Below are 27508 nucleotides of genomic sequence, written 5' to 3' on the forward strand. Positions count from 1 at the left end.
GAGTGTATGAACTAAAAATTGTACTTTTTTAAATTAAAATCGCCAACCTTTAATATTTCAAACAGATTGCAATTATATAATTTAGTCCATCCAAAGTAATCTTTATTTACCTATTTGGGAATTAATGTTCTCATCAAAATATTTTAAATCTCACAACGCATGAATACTTCAGCTATTTGAAAAAAAAAATGTTTTAAAAAATTGACAGGAAATTTTAGGATCCTCTTGGAATGGAATCGAAAAATCACGAATAGAAATTCTTTTCAAGCGCGAAAAACGTCAACCAAATTAATTCATAATCGGGAGCGTCCTTATTAAAATAGTCTTCTTCTCACTACGAATAATACTTTAGCTATTTGACCAACGATGTTTAAAAAAAAAGACAACGAATTTAATGTCATCTTAATTTCCCTATTTTTGAATGTAATTATAAGTCTGTTCAACTGGCAAGAATACCCCTAAAGCGGGCAAGCAGTTTATTCTTTAAATTGCTGTCATTGAATATCAAGAAAGAAAAAAAATCCCGAAATCAATTTGAAACTTTAATACTCAAAAGTTTTCCTAGAAAATATTCACATCCCTTGGGGTTTATTAGTGTACGTCAAGTTGCATATGTTTTACATGAATGTCGGAACAATTGTGATGATGTCGAATTTCTTCCTTTATTGGAGAACGATCTAATTGATATATAAATTTGTGATTTTACTATGTTCATAACTTCGATGAACCGAAGGAAGTTATTATATCGACCTGTATTTAAATCAAATTGGTCTTCTTCTTCTTCTTTTGGTATACAATAGTCTATCAAATTCGATGATTACATACTGTTGGCATACGTGGACTAGTCTATTTACAAAACTGTTACCCCAATTTACACAAAATGTATGTTTCTTTCTTATGTTCAATGTATGCATGTATATATTTTAAATTGCGATATAGCTCCGTAACTTTCTATCCAGGCGTAGAAATGAATAGTCGACAAGTGCGTACATTTTTTTAAATCAATATTTCTGGTATGTTCCAATCTGTCCTTTACTATTGAGAACGAGTTTATATTAAATTTTCCCAAATTAAACCTTGGAAAAAAAATGTAAATAGATTTTTATTTTATCAATTCTTTTTTTTGTGTATTATTTATATTTTTATAAATAATATTCTTTACACCAGTAATGTTATTTATAAACAAGCGTATGAGTTTAATAATGACTAGTATATATATTATATCACTTTCGGACATGCAAGACAGAGATGTATATTATACACCTGATAGTTCAAAATGGAGAGTTATAAGTTATCGGCCGTGTACACTGATCAATACCTACAGAAGTGAAACGATGCATGAACTTGCAAGCCCGACAGGAAATCGCTTGAATACCTGGACGTGTCACCTCACACCCCTCACAATACCTTTGGGAGTAATACCTTTAGTCATGCTGGTGATCAGATGAGGGAAGATCCAAATTTATTTGAATAAAATTTATTACTTTACAGAATTATAAACGAATTAGATTTACGAAAAAAGTTTTCATGGAACACTTATTTATGATTTAAACTTTGACTTTTTAACTAATTCCAATATTAACAGTTTAAAAATAACAGACTATGGTTATTTAAAAAAAATAAGAACATATTCCGTATCAAGTTAGTTTGTCAGATAAAACAACCGTACGATTGACAAGATATCGACACGCAATTACGACTACATCGGTTACTGTAGTTTTGGTCCTTTGTGATTTATAGACATATCATGATTTTTAATCGGGGAAGACGACAAAATGGCGGAACGCAGAGAATTGATACTCTAAATTTAAAATCGATGGTGATCTCTTATCTAGCGGAATAAAACTTTAATATCTATAAATTTGAGCATTTCTATATAGAATGGACATAATATCAATTTTTGATTTTTTTTGCGAAGTTTCCCTTTAATTTACTGTTGCAACAGTTTGTTACCCCAACTTCTTTGAATCAACACAATAAAACTCAGATCTGTTGATATTTTGTTTGCCCATTGAAAAATTAGGGGTGTTGGGTTATGTGGGCATGCTCACGAAGGTTCTTGAATTCTTACAATTTTTAAACTGAATTCTTTTCTGATTAATGAATAATTTCAGGCCAATGTATATTTGTTTCTTAGGACAAAGAGAAGCTGTTTCAGAATTTTGACCTTGATGCTAACAACGTCCTTGACCATAAAGAGATGGGCAATGTGAATGCTACATTATTCAACATATTCCCAAGATTCGGATACAAAGGAAAAGAACCCCCTGGTGAGAATTTCAAAATGACCTTGAGGTTAATTGTAAATATATCAACAAGGTCATCAAGGATTCAAAATTTGATCTGAATTAAATAAACAAATTTTTCAACTGTGTTCATTGCACCAAAGTGAATTTCTTAATTTTTAAAGGCCCCAACTATATATGATAATGAGGAGGCATTACATTTTTGTATTTTAACTACCCTCCCATTTCAAGTAGTTCATGTAGTTAACCATGAAGTTGAAGTCACAGCAACTTGAAACTTAGTACATGTACATATGGTCATGATGACATAATAGTAAAAAAAAAAACATGCCAAAATTTTGATTTGACCTCAATTTGTTGCTTCACTGAACATGGAAATGTTACAATGGAAGAGGCCTGCATGTTGTCCAATGGGCACATATTCCAGTTGTATCTCATACTGTTAATTCAGAAATTATTGGGATGTGTTATACTAATGCAAAAATGCAAAAGGATTATATTCGCAATAATTTATAAACTCATATTTTGAATTTTTTCTCAATATCACAAAACTTTAAATTGTGTTTAAGTCTAAAATGACAAAATTGCAATAATCATGATCATAAATGCACGCAACAATTTCTTAATTTACAGTATTTATTTAAAAATAAGCATGAAATGTCATTATATTTATTTTAACAGAGGATGATGCTCCCAGTGGATTTCCAGAGGAGATTTTTGAATTGACCAATCTGAGATATCTGAACTTACAATACCAAGGCATTGTCCATGTACCTGAAGGCATTGAAAAACTCAGCAATTTAGAAACATTAGTCTTATCATACAACCCAAATATGTTGTCAGTGGCTGGCCAGTGTGGCATGCTGCCACTCAAAAGTAAGTAAAATACGCTCCCAACCTACTTTCATTTGTTGGTCAGCATGCTTTTACTAAAAAGTTTGATTGGCATATACATTGTAATAATAATCTGTTGTCCTTACAATTTTATATGTACATCTTTTCTAAATTTTTCTGATCCCAGTATTGACATATTTGACTAAAATAATGTATTTTAAACCATTGAAGTTTTCTTTTTACTTATTCTACAGGGTTAGACCTTTCCTACTGTACATTATTGAAGACACCTCCCAAAGAGATCCGTGACAGAGGATTCAATACTATATATGCCTACCTACGTAGATTAATGACAGGATCAGTGGAGTGTAAAAGGACAAAGTTAATGTTCGTAGGATTAGGTGGTGCTGGAAAAACAAGGTAACTGTCAACTTTGAAAAATGGGTTTAAAAGTTCAATTGTTATCAATGATAAAATACGTTGAAACATTTGAAATTAAACAACAATAGTATTTGCTTTTTATGCAATTAAGCAAGCACAATATTGATATTTTTGTTGGAAAATATTTTATACAACAAAATTCCTTTGCCAATATAAAGTTTATTGTTTTCATCTATTTTCTATTTTCAATGTATTTGCAGAAATATTTTTGTATATTTTAATAGTGCATGTATATAAGTAGCAGTTTAAAATTCAATTCAGTTTTACTAACTGCTATAGCTTTTTTTATGAAAAATTTTTTGATAAAGGTTGCCTCAAGATTTTAGAATGTTGCCTTTATGAATGATTTCTTTAAATTGTATTGCCTTGTCTTTAAATGATTAGTTAGAGATATCAAAAGTCAATAGCTTCAACTTAGGTTTAACATATTTTGTATATTTTAGTTTGGCTAAAGCATTGATGACGAATGAGTTCCAGACAAGTCTGACAGGAGCACAGGCTATAACTGATGGTATGTGTATTATTTTCAAATGATGAATACCTAAGTTGGTATAAAGATATAAGGATAACATACGAAAATATATATCATGTTTTTACGAATTAATATGGAGTAAATATTTTGTCCAAAAAATGTGATGTTAATAATTGTACATGTACAGTATTTCCTCAACTTAATAGCTCTCTTTATAATGTAAATTTTCCTTTTGCCTCTACATAATGTTAAATCTAGTTAGTTGATAGCATCCATTTTTATTTCAAAATAATAATTATGATGTCTAGGGCAAAGATTCTGCTATTTTCAAATAAAAATGTATCAAAAAGTTACAAGTATTTAATGTACAGTCAATTTGTAAATTTGCAGATATGTAAAAGCAATGGAGATATAGTTTCAGAAGGAAATGATTTAAATCAAAATAATTCTTATATCATTTGCATATATATCTATAAATACTTGAATTGGATTGGTCAATTAGAATTTTTCTCTTGGTTTACACTTCGATAAACCATGTTTCCGAAACTACTTTCGTAATCTATTCATGCGCGATACACATTCTTGCAGGGATACTGGGATTTTCAGCAAATTGAGATTATGCAATAATTGCATAACAGTTGTTTCTTTTCTAATGTATATATAACGAAACAAGAAATAAAATAAATGCACAAAAGCTTCGAAAATATAAAAAAATCAATTTAAATAAAATTCCGCGAAATTTCATGAAGGATTTGGCGAATTTACGTCATGGCAAAACACGACATCATATGAATGAAAATGTTCAAGTGAAAGACTATTTCGTTACGTGTACGCTTCAAATTAGGATAATATTTAATTAAAATGAAGTTTTTTGAGGTAGGTGCTATTTCATTTTAGATTCTGTTGCATTTGTCGGACATTTATTGTTTTAAGAAAGTCAAAATGGCGGCGTACTCCTTAGTTACGACATGCCATTGTGCTTTTGATGGTAAATATAGCAGCCATCAAACAAATAATGTAAATTGATAATCGTGTATGTTTGGCTGAAGAATTATAAGGATTAAACACATTATTATACGACCGCAAAAATTGAAAATTTTTTTGTCGTATATTGGTATGATGTTGGCGTCGTCGTCTGCGTCGTCGTCCGAATACTTTTAGTTTTCGCACTCTAACTTTAGTAAAAGTGAATAGAAATCTATGAAATTTTAACACAAGGTTTATGACCACAAAAGGAAGGTTGGGATTGATTTTGGGAGTTTTGGTCCCAACATTTTAGGAATTAGGGGCCAAAAAGGGCCCAAATAAGCATTTTCTTGGTTTTCGCACTATAACTTTAGTTTAAGCAATTAGAAATCTATGAAATTTTGACACAAGGTTTATGACCACAAAAGGAAGGTTGGGATTGATTTTGGGAGTTTTGGTTCCAACAGTTTAGGAATTAGGGGCCAAAAAAGGTCCCAAATAAGCATTATTCTTGGTTTTCGCACAATAACTTTAGTATAAGTAAAAAGAAATCAATGAAATTTAAACACAAGGTTTATGACCACAAAAGGAAGGTTGGGATTGATTTTGGGAGTTTTGGTCCCAACAGTTTAGGAATTAGGGGCCAAAAAGGGGCCCAAATAAGCATTATTTTTGGTTTTCGCACCATAACTTTAGTATAAGAAATTAGAAATCTATGAAATTTAAACACAAGGTTTATGACCATAAAAAGAAGGTTGGGTTTGATTTTGGAAGTTTTGGTCCCAACAGTTTAGGAATAAGGGGCCCAAAGGGTCCAAAATTGAACTTTGTTTGATTTCATCAATAATTGAATAATTGGGGTTCTTTGATATGCCGAATCTAACTGTGTATGTAGATTCATAATTTTTGGTCCCGTTTTCAAATTGGTCTACATTAAGGTCCAAAGGGTCCAAAATTAAACTTAGTTTGATTTTAACAAAAATTGAATCCTTAGGGTTCTTTGATATGCTGAATCTAAAAATGTACTTAGATTTTTGATTATTGGCCCAGTTTTCAAGTTGGTCCAAATCAGGGTCCAAAATTAAACTGTTTGATTTCATCAAAAATTGAATAATTGGGGTTCTTTGATATGCCAAATCTAACTGTGTATCTACATTCTTAATTTTTGGTCCTGTTTTCAAATTGGTCTACATAGTCCAAAGAGTCCAAAATTAAACTAAGTTTGATTTTAACAAAAATTGAATTCTTGAGCTTTTTTTATATACTGAATCTAAACATGTACTTAGATTTTTGATTATGGGCCCAGTTTTCAAGTTGATTCAAATCAGGATCCAAAATTATTATATTAAGTATTGTGCAATAGCAAGAAATTTTCAATTGCACAGTATTCAACAATAGCAAGAAATCTTCAATTGCACAGTATTGTGCAATAGCAAGAAATTTTCAATTGCACAATACGCAAGAAATCTTCAATTGCACAGTATTGTGTAATAGCAAATATTTTCAATTGCACAGTATTGCACAATAGCAAGAAATATCTAATTGCACAATATTGTGCAATAGCAAGAAATTTTCAATTGGAGTTATCTTTCTTTGTCCAGATTAGTAGTTGAATCAACTTAAATCATTGTTTTATACAATATACAATGTATATTCACTTTTACTACCAACTGATAAATTAAAAACAATCTTTACCATTCAGTGATAACAAGCACTTTATTTTACATTTTAATATTTTATGATGTATTTAAATGAGTAGTTATTGTTGCAATCTCCATTAGAAATTTGAATTGAGACCAGTTTTGGAAAAAGGGAAAGGGGGATGTGAAAAAAAATTGGTGGGGGGGGGGGGGGGGGGTAAACTTGTCTCATTTCAGATTTCATAAAAAAAAAAAAAAAAATTCTTCAAACATTTTTTTGAGAGGATTAATATTCAACTGCATAGTGATTTGCTCAAAGGCAAAAAAATATTTTAAGTTCATTAGACCACATTCATTCTGTGTCAGAAACCTATGCTGTGTCAACTATTTAATCACAATCCAAATTTAGAGCTGAATCCAGCTTGAATGTTGTGTCCATACTTGCCCCAACCGTTCAGGGTTCAACCTCTGCGGTCGTATAAAGCTGCACCCTGCGGAGCATCTGGTTTCTAGAGGTTATTGATGTGTAAACCGGGTCTCTTACTCACAAACTTGACATAAAATTTTATTCAGTTTGTGAGTTAATCGCCCCGGTTTACACATCAATAACCTCTAGAAAAAATGTCTTTAATCCTATAATGTCCTTTTAATTGCTATCCTAATGGTACATTGATAAAGCTTTAACAAAATGCATATAGTTAAGTATTTATTAATTTGATACTATAGGTATTGATATCTGTACCTGGACTGTTAACCATGATGGAGAAAAAGTACAATACAGTGTGTGGGACTTTGCTGGACAGACAGTTTACTACAATACCCACCAGGTATTTAACATATGTCAAAAATTGTATTTCATTTTTATCAAATACGCATTCATTATCATTCTTGAGGTATCATTTTTTTTTAGGATTTCATGGGTAAACAAAGAATTTAATTGTTCAAGGAAGTGGGAATGGATGCTGACTTTTGCAAAGTATAAAAATTAAATTTCAACAAAACCTTAATTATTCCTCAATCCCCAAAAATTGGTACCAACCAAAATAATTTACAATACTTTGAATTTAAAAACCAAGATAAGGATAAATATCTTGTCTACCAAATACAGTAAGAATTACATACACAAGTACTTCTATGGATGAAGTTTTAAAACAGAATAAGAAAATCATCTTGCAATGAAGAACGAAATATTTATTAATTTTTCACAGTTTTTCCTGTCGGACAGAGCTGTTTACCTCTTGCTGTGGAATGTGAGACTTGGACAAGAACATGCAGGACTCAATTTCTGGCTCAGTTCTATCAGTGTTCATGCCAGCAAGGCACCAATCTTTATAGTTGGGACACACATGGACCAGGTATGCATTTCAGATTTACGACTGGGCTTAATCCTTGACAGACCTTGAGGGATAGCAATGCCCTTGGCACCAAGTCATAAATATTTATTTGCACCATATACCTTGTTTACTGAATGTATTTTCTTCTTAATGAATCATTTTCAAAAGTTACTATATAAATGTAGATAATCAGAGCGATATCCTATTATATGAAATTGACAATTGTTCGGTTACTACTACTTATTATACACCAACTAACTGACTGAATAAAAAAAATCACTATAAAAGATGTTTCCAAAGCAACCAACAATCAATCAATCAATCCAAATTAAAAATTATTTACTAAGCAGGTAAATTTGAACAACAATATTTTATTTTCTGTATTTGATTGTCTTTTTTTGGCATAAATGATATCAGTGTTATTTAGAAAATATTTAATTCATGGGGTTTCAAATTTTCGTGGTTTTCATGAATGTTTTATCAACAAATTTAAGTGCTCACTATCCATCTCTTATGTGACATGTGTGCTACAATCAAAATATTTATTTTGCAATTTCCTTCAATCAAGACAATTCATAAGCATAGATGAATAAACGCAATTATTTAATTGGAAATTAAATTGATGAATGTTTTCAGTAATGATAGACGAACAAGTGAGTGAAAATTAACACATTATTTTGCAATATCTTACAAATCAATATAAATGAACAAATGATTACTTTCAAAATCATTTGTTTCTAATTATTTCTTCAGAAAATTTGGAACCACTAATTAAAGAGCCCTTGAATAATAACTTTTGCTTAAACCATGAAAATTGATAGCCATAAATTAAAGTACTGACACAGTATTAAGTAGTTAAAAAATGTTTTGTTTAACACAGGTTCCAAAAGCAGAAATCCCTATGGAAGAAATGATGGCTACCTATCCACAGATTGAGGGTTTTTTCTTTGTCAGTTCTTTCACTGGACAGGTAGGTCAAACAATTACCTACACTTTGATCCAATCTTCAATTTTTCCCTATAAAAACATAACATCTGATTTTGAACACTTTTTATCTCTCCCCTGCTTATTTCTTGTTTTCAAAAATGGTGTCCATCCCCCAGGGGGGTGGGGGTTACTGACTATCTTTTTGGGTTTAACTGTGCTCACAGCACTTGCCAAATCATACCCTGTTCTAACAGAAATATTGAAAAACATACCCTGTTCTAGACACACTCAGAAAATGTTCACCCTGTATTAGACACACCCAGAAAATGTATACCCTGTTCTAGACAGAGACCTATATGTTCTAGACCCTATTCTAGTTCCTGTTCTAGACAAAGGTTCTAGACTGTGTCTTATTAAAAAAATCTCTGTTTTATAAACAGTTAAATAAGTGATCCTGCTGTAGAAACATACTGTGTTCAAAAAAAGATCCTGTTCTCACCATAGGGACCCTATTTTAACCAGCAGGGCATGAAAAAGTGACCCTGTTTTGCAGCACACTCTTGTAACTAAAAATATACACACAAATGACATAGAAATTAATGTTAATTTTAAATGTCTGCATAGGTTAAACTGCACTTTATATAGACACATTTGATTTTTTTACAGGGAATAGAAGAGTTAAAATCTAGCCTACTTAAAGTGACCTTGAAACAAGACTACATGGGAGAAAAGATTCCTGCAGCCTATCTAGATATGGAAAATATTATTTTAAGGTATAATGATTGCAAATTATTACCACTGGCATAACAACTGTACCCTATACATATTCTTTTTTGAATTTTTAATTTTTTAAGCTCAAAAACCAGATCACTCAAAGGCACACTTGGTATCACTTTAATATATGCCATCATTGCCTCTGTAGTCTAGTGGTCATATTATTTCATCTACTGTATTACTAGTCTGTCAACACTGAGGTTGTGAATTACAATACAATATAATTTTACTAGGATTGGCAGTTTTCTTGCCAAAGGTCAGCTGTTTTCTTTGGGTATTTATGCTAAAATTTCCTCCACCAATAAAAGATGTCAGCCTTGTTGTAGCTGATAGTGCTGAAAGGGTCATTAAACACAATCAATTAATCACTACATATATAGCAATCCATTTTTTGTATGGCGTTGAGTTGAGAATGTGTCACCCTATCTTGTGTAGCAATTATGTTGAAATGTAAAAGTAATCATTTTATATAAAAATTAATTACAATTTCTTAACGAGATGAGGGAGTTTAACTAAATGTATAAAGTTAACATTAATTGATTATTATCATTTGGTGTTTAAGGCCACTTTCAGAACTATTGTCTATGTTTTGGCTGCCTATTTTTATTGGTTGAGGAAGCAGATGTGCCCAGAGAGAGCACCATGCATGACTTTTGTCAGGAAAACTGGCAATTCTAGGCAAGTTACAGCAGATTTCATTGAGTGTGTAGGTAAAAGTAATAACTTTGCTTAGCTTGCTTGCTAGCTGAACCGTGAGGTCATTATATATTAGATTAGGTAATCTACCCTCTTTTAAGAATAGACAAGTCCAATAAACAATCTATCTATCTTTAGGACTAGGTCTACTTCAAAAGGAGGGTAGTATACCTTACCTTATAATTCTTATAGCAAGCAAGCTAACCAAAGATATGACCTTTACACTCAATGCAATCAACTGTAAGATTAAAGTAGAATGCATCTGCCACTTGTTGGATTTGAATTCACAACCTATAAAGTGTAGTGTCATTTAAAGATATGAAAACAATTATGATAAGAAAATGAAATACCTTTCAGTTTTGCATATACTGTGAATTCCTTTATTTTCGTGGGTAGCATTTTTTGTTGATAAAGGAAAGCTTGCATGTTCGAAGACATTTAATTTCGTGGTTTTGCAGAGGTCTGCATACAAGCCTATAGAAAATTTGTCATTCATTGAAAATTTAAATGGTTTACCTATAGCCACAAAATCCACGTTAATTGGTATCTAACTAATAATAATGAATCCACAGCATTTATTTTGGGTAATGATAAAAAATTACTTTATTTTTCTGTTTCTTGATGAAATGTTATCATTTGTAGGAAAAGACAAGAAGATGTGAATTTGATTGCATATAGTGAAGTAGAAAGAATGGCCAATATTTCTGGGATTGTGGAGAAAGAAGAGGTAAATATATATGAATGTAGCTCCTTGAGCTAATCAATAAAAAATTTGGAACTAAGTATTGCAATCTATTAATGCAGGAAAAATAGTGTCTATTTTTTTTCTTCTAAACTTTCCCCAGAATCAGTACCTGTTCATTTGTGTATTTAAATTTTTGCAACATGAATTGGCCAATAGAATTATTATACAATAGCTATTGTTCCTCCTTATGAATAAACAATCATTCATGGATGATTTTTTTGAAAATTTAAATATCTAATCACCAAATGAACAGGTACTGGTTTTTGGGAGTAGGTTTCATTTCTTCCTCAATAATTGTAAGAATTAAAAGATGTGGTATAATAATGCCAATGAGACAACTCTTCACAAGAGAACAAATGCCATAGAAGTTAACAACTATATTGGTCACTGGACAGCCTTTGCCAATGAGCAAACCTGTACAGCATAATTGCATTTGTTTAAGGTTGATGATAGAAACAACTGTCATAAAATGTGAGTTGGATTGGTGGAAGAAACAAATAATTTTATTGTAATGTCTCTTTTTGTGTTTGAATGCTTTTCACAACATAAGGCAAACACAAAAATACTTTTTTTAACCAGGTGCAAGTTCATTCAATTAGAAGTGCAGCAACTTGCATACTTAAATTTTTTATGGCAGATGATGCATGTATAGCAGGAGTTGCCTACCCTGTCTATGCACCAGGTCTCCCTCTCTTGGGAGTTTTTTTTTTCTCTATTGTATATTGCAAATTGATTAATGACTGAGGAACATTGGAAAACTTATGTCACCGATCATTTTAAATAATAGATAGGTATTATATTGGTTTGCAACTAAAATTTAAGACAAATATATGCATCGTTCAGTTTTACAAATATCTACACAGAAATTGTTTATTTGCTAAGTGTTATTATTTTAATGTGCTTGCGGCTGTGGTATGTAATGTTATGTTTCTTCACTGATTGTTATCTTTGTTTTTACATGTATCTTTACAGAATTCAATTTTGCAATAACTAATTTATTAATTTTCATTTTGAATAGCAAACATGAAACAGATTTGTCTTGATTTGGTTCCTGTATGAATTTCGGATTGATTTCTTTTCTAGGTTGCTCAGGCAGTCCAGTTTCTCCATGATCTAGGATCAGTACAACATTTCTCTAATGAAGTTCTAAAATCAAAAGTGGTGATAAACCCTCAATGGATTGTAGATGTGATGGCCAAAGTGGTATCTGTCAAAGAATCACCTATTCAGGTATTTTTACAAATGTGCAGCTGATAGTGGATAATATCACCTTATCATTTTACCTCTATAGATTTTGATATTGATTGCTAAAGATTTGTCAAAAAAAGAGTCATTTGTTGAGGTAGTCATAATTCAAAAATATGTTGCCTGTGGTATATATATCTTCAGAGCATAAAATGATTTATTTGTCATTTGTAATACCCAGAAAAATAAACCCTGTTTCCTGAATTGCAGAAAATATTTTAAAAGCATTTTTTAATGGATATGGTAAAAAAATAATCATAAAATTTGTAAGTCCCAATAAGTTGAAATATACAAATTCCTCAAAAGTTGTTGAATTAGCTTGACATCAAACTCTAATGTAATTGTTTAGTTAATATTGCTTTATCTTGTGGATATTGATGTAGATCTAGATGAGTTCATATTTCATGAATACCTATTGAGTTTTGTTTCTCTTGCGCTAAACATACATCAAAGGATCCCAAGTATAGGCTCTTTTAGGTGTTAAGTTAGACCTGAGGTCTTTAGAGTAGGCCAGGGCTCACGCTACCAGGCGACTTGGGCAAAGAAGTCGCTTTCCCGACCGTCACTTCGCTTTCCCCGACCCCCAAAAGCGAAAACAAGTCGCCCTTTTATTTACGATACTCGCTTTCAGTTGCTTACGTCATCGGACATTTTCAATTTTTAGCAAGTTGATAAAACATCAATTTTTTATTGATAATTAAAAGCAATTCATACATAAACAATTCATTTTCTTAAGAAAAGAGGTTGAAGCATTGTCTTTACAGTGTGTAGCAGGTTATTTTTAAATAAAAAAACTACTTTTTATCACTTCATGTACTTCTGGCATGTCCTCTGCTTGTTACTCAAAAACGTACATCAACCTAACTTTCAGCAACAAAATAAGTTTGTTACTTCATTCACCAGCTATGACTGAAATCTGTATTTTTACAATAATAACCATGGACACATGGATGGAACAGCTGACAGAAGAATATTGATCCCAAAAGGAAAAATTGAACATTCCATACGCATTTCCATTTTTTGTTACATCTAATTGATTGATGTATATAATTCAAATAATTTATATGGATTGTTTCAAAATATTGATTAAAGTTGCTTAACTCTGAGACTATTGTACTTACAATATATTGTGACAAATCTGGACTTATTATTGTTATTATTTAACATATTATTTATTGTATATGACATATATTTATTTGAATATTTCCGGGTGGTCAACTTCTCGAGAGTGCACAAACACTGATAAATTTGCATTGACTTTCATGATTTAAACTATTTGTACTTTGCAAGCGATAAGGGCCAGTATTATATGTATATCCAATCTAATTAAAAACCGATCTCTCATCGCTCCTGTTTCTGATATGTCGCGTGGGAGATCTAACGAAACCGGCTTTGAGGTCACATGTGAGTGAACTAAAAGTTATGAATTTATAAAGATATGCAAATGAGTTGACGACCTATTAATAAGCCAATCAAAAAAGTTTATGAATTATTTTGACTGACGATTTCGTCGTAACTAAAATGAGTTACATCCCTTTGCCTTACGTTAAACTTCCAAGATCGTAGAAGACTCAATTTCATTGGTCGAAAAAGACACACCTACGAGGTCACTCACATGTGACCTCAAAGCGGGTTTCGTTAGATCTCCCACGCGACATATCAGAAACAGGAGCCATGAGAGATCGGTTTTTAATTAGATTGATGTATATCTTGGTAATGTTTACCTATGAAATACTTTGATTATCCCGTCATATTTTGATAAATATCGTCGTGAGATTCAACTTGTTTACATCTGCCATGACACCGTTCTATACTTTCACTTTGCGATCTCATTTTATTATTTGTTTAAGTTAACACTTTATCAATGCAGGTAAATTGCGTATTTATTATGTTTGTGCCTCCCTTTTCATTAATGATAGAACAGGGTTTTCATTGATCTCATTTAAGCTTTATATCTAATGCATAAGGTTATGTAAATTACACCCAAGTTCATACGCCGTACCGAGAAAGGAATTTACTGTCCGTTTAAAAATAGCATTATGTAGAAATGTCCTTTTAGTTTCATACGCTTTTAAACATAATTCGGACAAATAGGACAAAGTGAGGACAACTTAATATTGTTTCTTTATTTAAGAATAACAAAATCTGATTGTCTTCTTGAACGTTTCAAGCCAAAAGACGTAAGAAACGTTGCTTTTGATTGAACGATTAGATGTTTACTCTAACGTCATAGTAAGTGCCAAAAGACATAAATAGGAGCCTGCAGAACAACATGTCATTCTAAATCAAGTCTTTGAGCTGTCAACTACAATTTATATTGACTCCTGATTTATTATTTTATTTGTTGAAAGATGAATGTGTGTTTGATGTTTATTATATTGAAAGAAGAACTGAGTCAAAATACGACTGAAATAAATACTATTGTTATGTATTACAAATCTTAGTGTTCTTCACGCTGCTGTTGAGTTAAGCAATGATTCCACTCCTCCTGAACGACCCAATGAGTTAAACAGTTTTATAGTAACCCTAGGTTTGTTGTAATATTATGACCCAGCTTAAATTTGTATATCTTTTGACGAAAAACACTGAATTTCATACACAAGATGGTTTTTAATTAAATTGCAATTGATGTTTTATAATTTCTTTACCTTTTTGAGATAAAAAAAATCTTTTAGTGCTAGATATTTAGTTGAACTTGGTAGTTTCTCATAAGAACCCTTAACTTAAACAACTTTGAATTTGAACTGTTATTTTAATTGTATACTCAGATATGAATTGAACAATATAAAAAGAACATTATTTACATATGACCCTTTATACTATAGTAAAATGCAAACATTGTAGCACAGCCCGCAAAGGAGCACTTCTCTTTTAAATCTCACCACTTCTCCCTATCAGTTTTAAAAAGAGAAGTCACTTCTGCCTATAATTCTGAAGTAGTGTGAGCCCTGTAGGCTATTGAAAATAAGTTACTTTTACACTTCAGGAGGGAAAGCTGAAACATGAAGACATAGGAAAAGTGTGGAAAGGATATCCCATTGATATCCACTTCTGGTTACTACAGCTGACCGAGGAGTATGACCTGACCTTTAAACTGACCAATGAAAAAGTCAACTTAGTTCCCTGTCTTCTGCCAGAGAAAAAGCCTGAGGTATTTTGTAGCATACTTTAATAACTAGTGGTAACGTTATACATTGTAACAGTCAAATTATCAACCTGATAAAAGTACAAAATATTACTGTAGACTAGAGTTAAGGATATAACTTATCTTGAACATTAGTTTAATCATTGAGAATATTACACAAATAGAAAGGAAATTGTGTTTTAAAAATATTTAATGCTTTGAAAATAAGAATAAGCTAAATCTTCCAAATTTCAATTCTAGAGAATATCATTTTCTTTATTATTTTCAATATTCTGAGAGTACTGTTTTAAAAGAATATTTGTTTCTTCTTCAGGTTTGCAGCTTAACGGTCTGTTATCTATAATTGTATGATTTTTATGATTTTTGATTTCTGTAATTTGTGTCTGTAGATTCCTTGGCCTGAGATCAAGAAGGATTCAGACTACAAAGAAACTAAGATGTTGTATCACTTTGAATACCTCCCAGCAGGTCTTTTCAACAGAGCTCAGGTAAATACACTGTAAAGATTCAGACTACAAAGAAACTAAGATGTTGTATCACTTTGAATACCTCCCTGCAGGCCTTTTCAACAGAGCTCAGGTAAATATACTGTAAATGGTTTTTATACTGTTAATTCATTATTATTCTTGGGAGGTAAATTTTTGTCGGTTTCTTGGTTAAAGATAAACCACAAATTCAAATTATCAACGAAATGCAAATGTTTTATAGGCATGTAGGCAGACTTTGGCAAAACCATGAAATTAAATATCCAAGAAAAATGCAATGTTTCTTGAATCCACCAAAATTGATATCCACTAAAATAAATGAATCCACAGCAGTCAGCTGATATCTTAATTTAAACCCAATAGAATAGTTTTCAGAAAAGATTAATCTGACAACCTTGACTGCTGCAAACCATTTTTTTAATGTGAACTTTTTTATAGATTATTTGATTTCTTAATATACACTTACTGCATTGATCTATTTTAGGTGAGATTACAAGAGTTTTCAGACAGTGCTATTATTTGGAAGAGGGGATCTTTTCTCAGAAAGAATGAACATATTGCTCTACTTCACCAAAATAAGTAAGTTTTTGATATTATACTTTTTCATATACAATGCCTACTCATTTTATTTATACTTATTTTTAATAAGTATACACTTTACAATTATCTGTTTAATCACTGAAAATGAAAATTGGTTTGAAATTTTTCAGGGGACCAACGTACTACTGTTAATAAGTATCCCAAGCATTCACTGCATTGTTTCAGCAGTAAAATATAATTCACATTAGTTACAAGGGTAAAATTAAAAGTTCCAAAATCTTTTTTGTTTATTTTTAATGAAAATTTGAAAGCCACTACTAAATTTAGGGACACAGAAATGGTTGTGAAGGTACAGGGACCACGTCCTGAGAATATTCTATTCTTGGTTCATGAAGTGTTTGAAGCATTGATAAATGAATCGTTCCATGGTGTGAGGTATGACTTCAGTGTACCCTGTCCAGACTGCAATAACCTTGTAAGTTTGAAATTAATAAATTATTTGTGTTCTTCTTGCTATTCAAAAGAAAATAAACAATTAAAGTATCCTTGTCTCATGGGTTTTCATACTATACTGAGTGTCAATGAAAACGCAACACTTGGTTTTTCAAAAATGAAATTTATATAAGAAATGATAATCTTTCAAAATAAATTGTTCTTGAAAATTAACAATTTTAACAATAGATCCATATCAAACAAAAATGTTTCATTGTGATCTTTCGGGCGCGATAGGTAAACAAAACACCAAATGTCGAATCATCAACTCACAGTCCTAACAAAAAATGTTACAACCCTGTGGTGCAGCGCAATCTAGACAACGCCGTGGAATTGATCATCACAGACGTTTAATGTGATCCTGAGGAATTCTATTCCACTTGTCCTGCTAAGCAAACTCAAGCTCACTTTATGATATTGGTGGTGGTTTTCATCATCTAGACAATGTCAAATCTGATGCAAAATTTGCTCGATTAGACCAAAATCTGGCGAAAAGCATGACTTTTGGCCAAGGCGGGCGCCAAATGTCTATGTAACCACCACTGACGCTTTTGGTACATAATGAATGATTTTTGGCCTACAGAATTCGATGTTTACGCCAAACAGCCTTTTAGATGTCACTGAGGAAAGACTGTGGTGCTCTTTAACTATTTTTACACAAATTGTGCTTTACTGAAATTGCTCCAAATGTTCTACCATGACCAACATTGAACTCTCGTGACCTTTGGATAGCCATCAGAGTCGAAATGGGATATGTTAAACACTAAATGTGTCGGTCTTGCTGAGCGTTTCTTGCTTTTTGTACCCTGGAATGTGGATTATCATTAAATGATTCATTTTGGTTGAATTTGTGTATGATTTGGGTTATTGTAGAGGCTACAACTTCAGTCTTCTCGTAATTGTATGCTGTGAAAGGCTTCAATGGATCATGCCCAAAACTGCATGTCGCTGGTTGTCAGAAAGTCCTGGCATTTACTCAGATGTTGATTGCAGTTTCTTAACAATAAGGGTGGGAAAATTCATGACATTACCTAAGCTTTAAATAACAAAATTGTGAAAATGGTGAGTATGTTGAAAAGTGGTGAACTCCGTTTATGTCAGTTCAAAATAACCCTTACTTCGCATTTGTTCCAAAAATCACTCAACCATAAAGTTGTGGACAATTGTCTTAAAAGTCATTTTCAACCATCTATACAAAGTTCTAATATAAATTAAATAAAAATTATAAGATTTTTTTGAAAAACAAAAGTGTTGCGTTTTCATTGGCACTCAATATATTAAGAAAACAAGTAAAAATCACAAAAATACTGAATTCAGAGGAAAATCAAATCAGAAAGTCCCTAATCACATGGCAAAATCAAATGACAAAACACATCAAAAACAAATGGACAACAACTGTTATATTCCTGACTTGGTACAGGCATTTTCAAATGTAGAAAATGGTGGGTTGAACCTGGTTTTATAGCACTAAGAATGCATTGTGACGTCACAATTTTCATTGAAAAAGCATGTCTGACTATGTTTTGGTCAAAACAATCCCGAACATATACATGTAATTTGTACATGCAAGTATAATAACAGAATTATACAAATTACACACAAAAAACATAAAATTGAGAAAGGATAAATAACCAGTTAAGTCAGGATTACAATTGTTAAAATTCATCAGTTACTTAGGCAATAATTTCTTCCAGATAACATAAAAGTCGATATTTTGAACTGCATTTGTAAATTTCAGTCTTCAACAAATTTGGGTGTAAGTTACTGCACCTCACACATTTTGTAGTTTGTCTTATATTTTCTGTCACTTTGTATTTCACATCAATGATTAAAATTTCTAAAACTGTTTCATTCTATAAATCCTTATCTTTGTTTATTCACCATCTTTTACTATCTATTCTAATACAATCGTCACTAGTTTAAAATTGTATAAATCAATGAAATCAAAAGGCAAATTGGACATGTTGAACTGATTGCCTTCTACAAGCAGGAGAAATCTTGCTTCTACCCTGCATACTTTTGTACCTTTCTTATCAAAAAATGAAATCTCCGTATCACATACAGCCCAGATATTGATTTTTAAGGACAGTATAAATGACAGATGATTCATTTTGAAGACTGTAATGATTATACAGACAAAAAATTGTATTTTATTTAAATTTTGAAGAATTTTGACAAACTTTTGTTATGCAGTACTGTAGCCTGTCTCTCTAACCACCATATTAAAATAACAAATAGTATGATACAGGTTTTAAAGAAAATATCATCACTAATCTATTTTAAACTTTACTAAATACTTGTTATTAGAAATATCAGTAAAATTGAGAATGGAAATGGGGAATGTGCCAAAGAGACAACAACCCGACCATTCTAAAATAAGTTTGAACCATTAAATTTTTTATCAGAATTTGTTGAATTATTTTTATTGAGTCAATGAAATCTCCAGTATTTGTCGTGTAAAATTTGTGGAACGATTAGCATTGTACCTATACTTTTAAGAAGAAAGAGCTTTTCAATTTGTTACTGAATTGATTTATTTTTTAATTAAAAAAGTTAGGAATATGACATGCTCCATTTTTAATGAGTAAAAATTGTGGTACAAATGTATCTCACAATGTTTTTTTATTACTGCATTTATTTTTTTTTATTGAAGAGAGATCTTTTCATGTTTATAACCATATAAAAAAGCTACATCATAGTGCAAATAGTATATTTCCATAAACTATTTATAGATGTATCTATTTTTAGATGAAGAGAGATCCCCACATGTTTACAGCCTCCATGATAAGAAGAGCATTAGATTTACAAGCTCCATTCCTACAGTGTTTGAAATATTTTCATACAATATCTGTAGGAGATTTACAATGTAAGTGCCACACTATTAAATCCCTTTTTTTTTAACTCCATTACTGAGGAACTTGCCTCATTACTTTCAATGTAGCATGCTTCATTGCCGTGAGTGGGGGCAGCTTGTGGTTTTAATCATTATCACGTACTCTACTGGTTGAAAACTGTTAATTGCTGTCCAATTAGCATGCTGCATAGTAAGAGGAAAGAATGTTTGGCTCGGAATTAGAATGATATGTCTGGATAGGATGACATGTCTTTGCTGCAGACTGTTACCTGATTAACTTATTAACTGGCATATTAAAATCTTACTTTTCTTGTTGGTTCAGTACAAAACAGAGGTCCATATTCATATGACATTAGCATGTCTACTGAATATGCTTGTAATAATTGCCACTGGACATTAAACAGACTGATAATTGATCAGTGTTAAAATTTGCTCGTAGATTACTGTTAATTCAGAAATTATTGCTACTTTTATTATTGCAATTTTGTCATTTTAGACTAATATGCGATTTTAATTTTTGCTATATTGAGAAAAATCCTATTATTAAAAGTCATATACTAAATTTCAAAATGGGAGTTTCAATTATTGCGATTTTAACCCTGTCAATTTTCGCAATAATAAAAACATTGCAATAATTTCTGAAATTACAGTATATATTCATTAATTTTGTTTCAGATCTCAAGAGCAAAGTTACAGATTTGTTTCAATAAAGGCATCAATGTTTTACTGATAGATGGTCATTTGGTATAGGCCTCTTACAACATGTATAAGGGATCTATTGATTTAAAACAAAAAACGAAAATTGATATAGATATATAATTTCTTGGCATTATAAAAAATGAAATTCAATTGTAAGGAAATAAATTATTATTTTAGTACTACTGAACAGAAGGATTTTATTTTGGTCAACAGCTTGGTAGTAATGAGTTATTATACTTTTTGAGCATTTACTTCTTGTTTGTCCTTACATTGAATTTACATTGAGGGCATACTAAGAGTGGCAACATGTGCATTTGATATGTTTTCCCATTTAAATGAAAACATGCTACAGTGAAAATACATTCAACACTTTTCTTCTTTTATAGTTGATTTTTACAAACAGCGAGGCAGGTAAATAGTTTGCACAATTTTAAACTTTACTTTTTTTTTTTTTAGCTATTATGCCACCAGATACAACCCAGGATTATGATATACATTTAGCTCATGCTGTTAATGACCTCATAGAGTTTGAACAAGGAAAGACACTAGGTACACTTATTGATAACTTTTATTCTTTGAACTGTATGCCATGTTTTTTTCTGCATTCTTTTAAATATTGCAATTAATTCATTTTTTTTTAAAACCAGGGTATTAATTTTATATTTTTTTTATTATGCTCCCTCTGTCTGGGGTCAGGGGTTTCAAGTGTTGCCCTTTTCAGTCTGTCCCTCCTATACATCCCGATGTTCTGTTCTCTAACTAACTAAATGTATCGAAACTGATACATTTTTGCTTATTACCACAAAAGACAGATCAAAATATCATATACCTGCAAATGTATTTTCCATGGACAAAATTTAAGATTTACATAATCCCAGGGGACTTTTGTGTTAATCTAAGAATTCATAAATCAAGCAAAAATTAGCAATTGTATTAGATAAGGAATAACAATTATGTTTTTGAATATTTGCAGATGTCAATCTTTAATTTTATAGCTCCATAAATACTACTCATGAATTCCTACATCTCTATGTGGATGTTGACTCATGCATATTTACAAGCAGCCCCTGTCTGTGGCCCATAGACACATTCTCCATTTATTTTTAACAATACATATTCTGTGCTTAAATATGTGATTTGACCACACACAAGTTGAGAAGGGTCTAATCCAGTACCCCCAGCTTCAAGTTCAATAATCAGTCTATAACATTTTCTAAGTTACTGATTGAGGTTCAGTCGAATACTTTTATGTAAACCATTGAGATTGTTTTATCTGTGTTCTAGGATGCAGTGAATTTAGTATTGTTTTCTATTGCAGATATATTCATATCATACTGTGAACTAGATGCACCAAAGGATAAATCTAATGTCATTCACCCTGAAGACGTTAAACGGGAACTATTGAAAGAAAACTATAAATGGTTAGTTAACATGTACAGTTAAAGACAATATTTATGTCCAAGCAATTAGAAGTTTTAACCCATTGTACAAATTGGGTAAAAGATTTTTGTCCTAACTGCTCTTACAGTTGTCATACTTTTTATTTTTCACAATATGTATACATATATTTTCAGGATTTTCTTTTTCAGAATCTTTTCACAAAACTTTTAAAGATTTTAGATCTTGATTTGTTGATTTTTGTGAAATTCTGAATGTACAACAGAAACTTTGTACATCTACAACCTTTTATAGTTATCAAGATAAAATGTTTTTATTATTTGACATGAATTTCTTCATATATTCAAGAATTGTGCATTTATTATCTAGATATTTTTTTAATTTTCAACATAATGATAGTTTAACCTGTTTTTTTTGTTAAACATAGTTTAATATAATTTCTTTTTGAATTAATAGCTACTACCCAGAAGCTGGAAAAAAATATTCTACCGACCTTATGGCCAAGTCTCTGATTGACTCCTCTATATTTGTGGCATTTATATCAAACAACTATGTCAGTGACCAGACCTGCTGTAATATGTTCAAGTTTGCTAAAACCACACTCAGGAAACCATTTATTCTGATTGCTGTTGGACCAGACCATGAATGGAAGAAAAGTGCCCTGGGACTACTGGTCTCGGATGTTGTAAGTATAATGCTCAGATTATAGCCAACACATAGGAAACTAAAAGAAAAGTTGCATTACACAACACTAACAGAATAAGGATCTATAAATAGAGCATTATTTGTAAATATTTTAAAATCAGCCTGTCAATTATGTTTTATTTTGATTATTTATAATTTGTTTATAAAACTTGTAGAATATTTATTATATTCTGTCTTACCTCGGTCGGTCAATCCATCAGTCAGTCAGTCAATCCGTCTGTCCCATGAATATTTTTGTCGCATCTTTCTGAGGAATTAAATTACAAGATTTCCGGAAAATATGCCCATCTGTGCATTAAAATTCTCGACTCATAGAAGTCTAAATATAAGTAAAGAATATGAAGATGTGGTATGATTGCCAATGAGACAACTCACCACAAGTGATCAAATGGCACTAATTGTACTTAGTGATACCATTCTGTTAACATATGTTTTTTTCAGTATGATTGACTGAGAAATCTGTTTTTGCCAAGTGATTGCTTTATTTTGATAGGTTTTTGTAAACATGATTGACTCTAAGAAATCTGTGTTTACAAATAAGATGGAAGAACTGTTAGGAAAAGTTAAAGAGATTTACTCTGTGGAAGTTTCCAATGAAAGTCCACCATGTTTTATCAGCTATTGTTGGAAAAACTCTAAAGAGGCTGTAGAACTTGGAACAAAGTAAGTAATTCTACTATTTGAAATCAAGGTTTCCCATTCACCTATCAAGAAATTGAATACGTATTTTGTAGTACCTGTATATGTTATTGCTACTCAAAAGGAGGTAACTTTATGAAATGTCTAAGTTTCTTAGACCACTGTTAGGACTGTATAATTTGGAACCACATGTTGCTACAGTCACCAGTAAGCGTCTGAGAAAAATTCTAGTGCAATTTGTTTGAAATGAGTATTTTTATTGAACAATATATCATTTATTTGAGGGGGTAAAGCCTAATCTCTATCCACTCCCAGCTGACTTTTCTGTTATCTAAAAATTCAACTAATCAGCCATGATTGAACAATTGTATCACTGGAGAAATAACAATGAATATAAGAAACTTGCAGATGTCAATCTTTGATTTTTATAATTGCAAATAAAGGGGGGATTATTTGCTGTTTGAGCTTTCAAATCAACAATTGATATCGGCCAGTATCATGATACAAAACAATTATTACTACATGCTTATGTAAAAGATAGAATTTAGACTTATTAGACCTTTCTCAACAGATATCATACTTTATAAAGCATGGATTTAAATTTCTGTACATACCTTCACATAGATTTTGGGCAACTTTGAAATAGTCTTTGGACTTAAAAAAATGGGTGCAAGCAATTACCAACTGAATATATTCATAATATGTAAAAGACCCTATGGTTTAAACCTAGATCTAACTCAATCTAGAGATCATTTATGATACTTATTTTCAGATCAGAGCCTCAAGCCTATTCTTACACACCAGATCCCAGAGATATGGCAAGTTTCCTGACAGCTAGTGGTGTGCCATGCTGGTTAGATACTAAAAGAATAGGATTTGGAATGGTTAGTTCGCTAGAAGTAGAATTAGCACTTATCTTGCCATATGAATCTACTGATCTGCTCAAATAAAATATAAAACATTCATATACAATTGTAAAAATTGTCTACTGTTCATTTCTAAGAAATTTTAAAGGTCACAAGGATCTTCATTTCATAGTCCAATTTTAAATTCAATGCTATTGCTTATTAAACCATAGTGTTGCTGAAACTTCAGTGACATCTCCTTTCTCCAATCTTCTCTGATAACACAACTTAAATAAGTGACATAGCACTATAGACAACATATTTTTCACCAAGAGTAATTTCTAAGTATGGTTGTGTATCAAGATCACATTAATATACTAATAAGATTGGACAATGAATGAATGTATTATTTAGACAGTATTAAAATTCCAAAGTCATTACGTGACACTTCCAAATGAATACCTAATATCAATTTATAGCACAAGTATGAAATGAAAATGCATATAATTTATATTGTCACAGTCACTATTGAAATTTTATTTTTCAGAGTGGTTTATTAGATGACATAGCTAAAGGATTACTAAATAGTCAAATGATGATAGCGTTTGTATCAGACGACTATACATCTTCCAATAACTCCATGACAGAGTTGAATTTTGCTGCTCTTACGTTACACATTCCAATCATATTTGCTATCGTAGGACAAGGGGATAACTGGAAGAAAAGTGAAGTAAGTTTACTATTTTATCAATTTGATGCAAGTGAAAGTGCGGGGCTGAATAATATATGACATTGATTAACTCATGTCTCAATGACTTAAGGATAATTTGAACTGTAGAGATATTTAAAAGAACGAGTGAAGGGTTTCAATGAAAATTTTAATTGCCTTTTTTATGTATAATCATAGCAACTAATGAAGAATAATTCTGAACAAAAGGAGATATAGGGTATATTTCAATAAGCAAACAACTCAAATACGTGAAATATTGATAATTTTTTAGTACAAAGAAAATAATAAAATTGATTCAATGATGTACTTAAAAAATAGTGATGGGTGAAAATAAAAAAAAAACATTTGGTAGAACTGTTTTGGTAGAAATTAGAACAGTTATTTATTGAGCAAAGTTGTATCCATGCAATCAAATTTGTCCATCTTTCTGTCTGTTTGGCCATGCGGCTTGTCTGTGCATTTATAAACAGCTAAAGAGATAATTTGAAACTTTATACAGTTGTAAAACAGTACCTTAGGATGTGCATTGGGGAATTTAATCATGGCCCAACATGTGCAAAGGGAGATAATCTACTTTACTAATTTTAATATATTATGTGTGTTTCTTTGCTGGACTACCTTTTTATGAGTGTACTCATAGTTCTATTTTTTTTTTTTTTAAATTCTCAACTTTTTTTTTATAATTTTTGAATATATTATTTTATTGCAGGCAAACATGCTAGCATTTAGACAAAATTATCCAGTTATTGATTTCCGCCAAGTCGCAGAGAATGAAGCAAAAGAAAAACTACTTGAGCTTGCCTCAGGTTACCTTAAAATAGAACAATCAGAGTCAACATCTAAAAAAGGAGATCTGAACAGAACAGATTCAAGAAAAAAGAAAAAACAGGAGAGCACAGACAAGAAAGATAATTTGTCTTTCCAGGTAATTTTCTTTTCAGTAAGAGTAATGTTCCGTAAGATGGTGGCAAAATTAAAAAGGAAAACTGGGAATATCCCAAAGAGACAACAACCTAACCAAAAAGCAGAAAACAGCCCAAGGCCGACAAAGGGTACTCAACACAGCTAGAAAATCCTGCACCCTGATGCGGGCTTCAGCTGGCCCAAGAACAAACGAAGTGTAGTCCAGTGTTTTTCAAGCTGTTTTTTTTTTTTTTAACTCTTATGATGGAAGAAAAGAAATAGTTTGCCTACAATATGAAGTGGGCACAGAGAACCATATATAAATTTTCATACCATGTACAGGTGCAAATGACAATGACAATTTCTACTAGAGCCGTATAGTGTACATTCAACTAGGAAATTCATTTTTGATATTTCTTGGGATAAGTACATTAGTCATTCATCCTATTTTAGACAAAAGAACATATATACAAACAGACAATAGTGTATATAACTATGTTCTTAGTTGTACATTGCACAGTTCTTTACTTGAGCTCTTAAATTATCTGTTTTATTTATTTTTACAGGAACTGTATGAGCTAGCTCAGAGAAAGTTTCATCATCAGATAACACAGTATGCTCTTACACAAGACACAGGTCTACCTTACCCCAGGCTGTTCATTGTTGATGTTCAGAAGGAAAAAGGTAAATGTTTTGATGATTTTTCTATTCATATTTCATGAATTTATAAATGGGAAAAAGTTAATGAAAATTCAGGATTTCTATATCAAGTTGATTCATGGTTTTGATATGGGGTTAATTCAAACAATAACCTGTATTAAAGTGTGATGTTAATCAGTATTTCAGACATTTTGTAAATTAACTTCCACTTAAAGGGCATAATAAGTTTATGTGGAAATATGTTTTAAGTTATAGAGAAGTTAACACTTGAATAACTGTTAAGCTGATCAGTGGACTATTTGTTAACCACTGGCCTAAAGTGTGGAATTTAGTTGGTTAGACTATTTAATTACATGCGGCACCTACGCTTGTGTTTTGTTTAAGACTGTATGTTGATCTCTAGAGGTTTTTTTTGGTTTTTTTTGGTGTTGGTAACTTTCTTACATATATATGCCTTATCTTCCATTAATTTATATAGGTTTATCTTGCCTTCCAATTTGTCATTACTCAGCAGTGCGGATTCAGAACTTTTCATAAGGTGGAGGGGCACTGACTAATCTAAAGGGGGACCACTCCAGTTATGCTTAAGTGATTCCCTATATAATAAACCAATTTTTCCCACAAAAGGTGGGGGCAGCGCCCCCTGGCTCAGCCTATGCTCAGAGGGAATCTCCCATTTTTCTTTAAAAGAATTGAAACCCCCCCTTTGGATATGTTGAAAATGAAATCTTAATACAAAATTTTAAATGAGGAAAGGTTGTTATGACTTATCTTCATCTTAGTGAAGCTGTTTATATAACTCTTGTGAGAGAATTCTGAAATTTTTGTAATTGAAAATAATATTTATGCCACAATTAGCATTCAATTCATACTTTTTTTATTTTACAGAAAATACAACAGAAAAGGATGAAGAGAAGAAAAACCTAGAAGATTTAGAAATAAGTTTCAGGGATGGAAAATATTGTGTACATATACTGTGTGAATGTGAATCTGTAAGTTCTGTTGAATATAACTTTATTAGAAAGAAAAAACTTCAATGTTGCTTGTTGTTTACTATATATTTATTACGCTAAATATCATATTTGTAAGATGA

The 27508-nt window shown here is 31.3% G+C and overlaps 1 protein-coding gene across 1 annotated transcript in view; it reads left to right on the forward strand.

Annotated features, from left to right (window-relative positions):
• LOC139519466 (uncharacterized) overlaps positions 1-27508 on the forward strand; it is an 84996-nt gene that overhangs the window by 52156 nt on the left and 5332 nt on the right. The window contains exons 33-56 of the mRNA XM_071311570.1: positions 2138-2270; positions 2928-3122; positions 3335-3500; positions 3965-4032; positions 7326-7426; positions 7808-7954; positions 8814-8903; positions 9527-9633; positions 10973-11057; positions 12159-12305; positions 15307-15471; positions 15855-15953; positions 16435-16529; positions 16818-16965; positions 19731-19848; positions 20992-21084; positions 21854-21956; positions 22390-22618; positions 23132-23301; positions 24050-24161; positions 24670-24852; positions 25562-25777; positions 26322-26439; positions 27304-27407. Of these exons, the coding sequence (XP_071167671.1) occupies positions 2138-2270; positions 2928-3122; positions 3335-3500; positions 3965-4032; positions 7326-7426; positions 7808-7954; positions 8814-8903; positions 9527-9633; positions 10973-11057; positions 12159-12305; positions 15307-15471; positions 15855-15953; positions 16435-16529; positions 16818-16965; positions 19731-19848; positions 20992-21084; positions 21854-21956; positions 22390-22618; positions 23132-23301; positions 24050-24161; positions 24670-24852; positions 25562-25777; positions 26322-26439; positions 27304-27407 (3192 nt within the window). The remainder of the gene's footprint in view (positions 1-2137; positions 2271-2927; positions 3123-3334; positions 3501-3964; positions 4033-7325; positions 7427-7807; positions 7955-8813; positions 8904-9526; positions 9634-10972; positions 11058-12158; positions 12306-15306; positions 15472-15854; positions 15954-16434; positions 16530-16817; positions 16966-19730; positions 19849-20991; positions 21085-21853; positions 21957-22389; positions 22619-23131; positions 23302-24049; positions 24162-24669; positions 24853-25561; positions 25778-26321; positions 26440-27303; positions 27408-27508) is intronic.

Source organism: Mytilus edulis, chromosome 4, assembly GCF_963676685.1.
Source record: "Mytilus edulis chromosome 4, xbMytEdul2.2, whole genome shotgun sequence".
In the NCBI taxonomy this organism is placed as follows: domain Eukaryota; kingdom Metazoa; phylum Mollusca; class Bivalvia; order Mytilida; family Mytilidae; genus Mytilus; species Mytilus edulis.